This window comes from Colobus angolensis, unplaced genomic scaffold, assembly GCF_000951035.1.
Source record: "Colobus angolensis palliatus isolate OR3802 unplaced genomic scaffold, Cang.pa_1.0 Scaffold238, whole genome shotgun sequence".
NCBI classification, from domain to species: domain Eukaryota; kingdom Metazoa; phylum Chordata; class Mammalia; order Primates; family Cercopithecidae; genus Colobus; species Colobus angolensis.
Window position 1 is genome coordinate 95185 of NW_012115577.1, and position 1303 is coordinate 96487.

The 1303-nt window shown below is 61.5% G+C and overlaps 2 protein-coding genes across 2 annotated transcripts in view; both read left to right on the plus strand.

Annotated features, from left to right (window-relative positions):
- LOC105513936 (HLA class I histocompatibility antigen, B-15 alpha chain-like) overlaps positions 1-1303 on the plus strand; it is a 95180-nt gene that overhangs the window by 91203 nt on the left and 2674 nt on the right. Inside the window, 3 exon segments of the mRNA XM_011944979.1 lie at positions 143-251; positions 568-772; positions 901-1176. Coding sequence (XP_011800369.1) covers positions 700-772; positions 901-1176 — 349 coding nt within the window. The 5' untranslated portion in view covers positions 143-251; positions 568-699.
- LOC105513934 (class I histocompatibility antigen, Gogo-B*0101 alpha chain-like) overlaps positions 1-1303 on the plus strand; it is a 73251-nt gene that overhangs the window by 69280 nt on the left and 2668 nt on the right. The window lies entirely within an intron of this gene.

The following is a 1303-nucleotide window of genomic DNA, read 5'->3' on the forward strand; positions in this document are numbered from 1 at the left end:
TTTTGACACAGGTCTTTTACAAATTGGAATTCTAATCATTCAGGGATTACCAATATTGTGCTACCTACTGTATTAATAAGCAAAAAGGAAACTGGTCTCTATGAGAATCTCTATGTGGTGCATTCAGACAAAACTTCACCAGGTTTAGAAAGAAAACCCCTGTCTCTACACCTCCATTCCCAGGGCGAGCTCACTCTCTGGCACCAAGTTCCCCGTGGTCAGTTCCCCTGCACAAAGGTCCAAGGGGAGAGGTATGGAGTGGGAGGCAGGGAGTCCAGTTCAGGGTCGGGAATTCCAGGACGAGTAGGGAAGGGGAAGGGGCTGGGTGCAGCCTGGGGGTCTCTCCGTGGTTTCCACAGACAGATACTTGTCCAGGACTCAGGCAGACAGGGTGTCAAAGAGGCTTGGTGTAGGAAAAGAGGGATCAGGACGAAGTCCCAGGTCCTGGGCGTGGCTCTCGGGGTCTCAGGCTCCAAGGGCCTTGTCTGCATTGAAGAGGCGCAGAGTTGGGGATTTCCCACTCCCCTAGTTTCACTTCTCCCAACAGATGTCGGGTCCTTCTTCCAGGATACTCATCACGCGTCCCAGTTCCCACTTTCATTGGGTGTCGGATGTCTAGAGAAGCCAATCAGCGTCGCCGCGGTCTCAGTTCTAAAGTTCCCACGCACCCATCCGGACTGAGTCTCCTCAGATGCCGAGATGCGGGTCATGGGGCCCCGAACCCTCCTCCTGCTGCTCTCGGCGGCCCTGGCCCTGACCGAGACCTGGGCCGGTGAGTGCGGGGTCGGGAGGGAAATGACCTCTGCGGGGAGGACGAGGGGACGGCAGGCGGGGGCGCAGGACCCGGGGAGCCGCGCGGGGAGGAGGGTCGGGCGGGTCTCAGCCTCTCCTCGCCCCCAGACTCTCACTCCTTGAGGTATTTCAGCGCCGGCATGTCCCGGCCCGGCCGCGGGGAGCCCCACTTCATCTCCGTGGGCTACGTGGACGACACGCAGTTCCTGCGGTTCGACAGCGACGCCGCGAGTCCAAGGATGGAGCCGAGGGCGCCGTGGTTGGAGCAGGAGGGGCCGGAGTATTGGGAAGAGCAGACAGGGCTCGCCAAGGACGTCGCACAGACTTTCCGAGTGAGCCTGGGGACCCTGCGCGGCTACTACAACCAGAGCGAGGCCGGTGAGTGACCCCGGCCCGGGGCGCAGGTCACGACCCCTCCCCATCGCCACGGACGGTCCGGGTCTCCCCGAGTCTCCGGGTCTGAGATCCGCCCCGATGCCGCGGGACCCGCCCAGACCCTCGACCGGGGAGA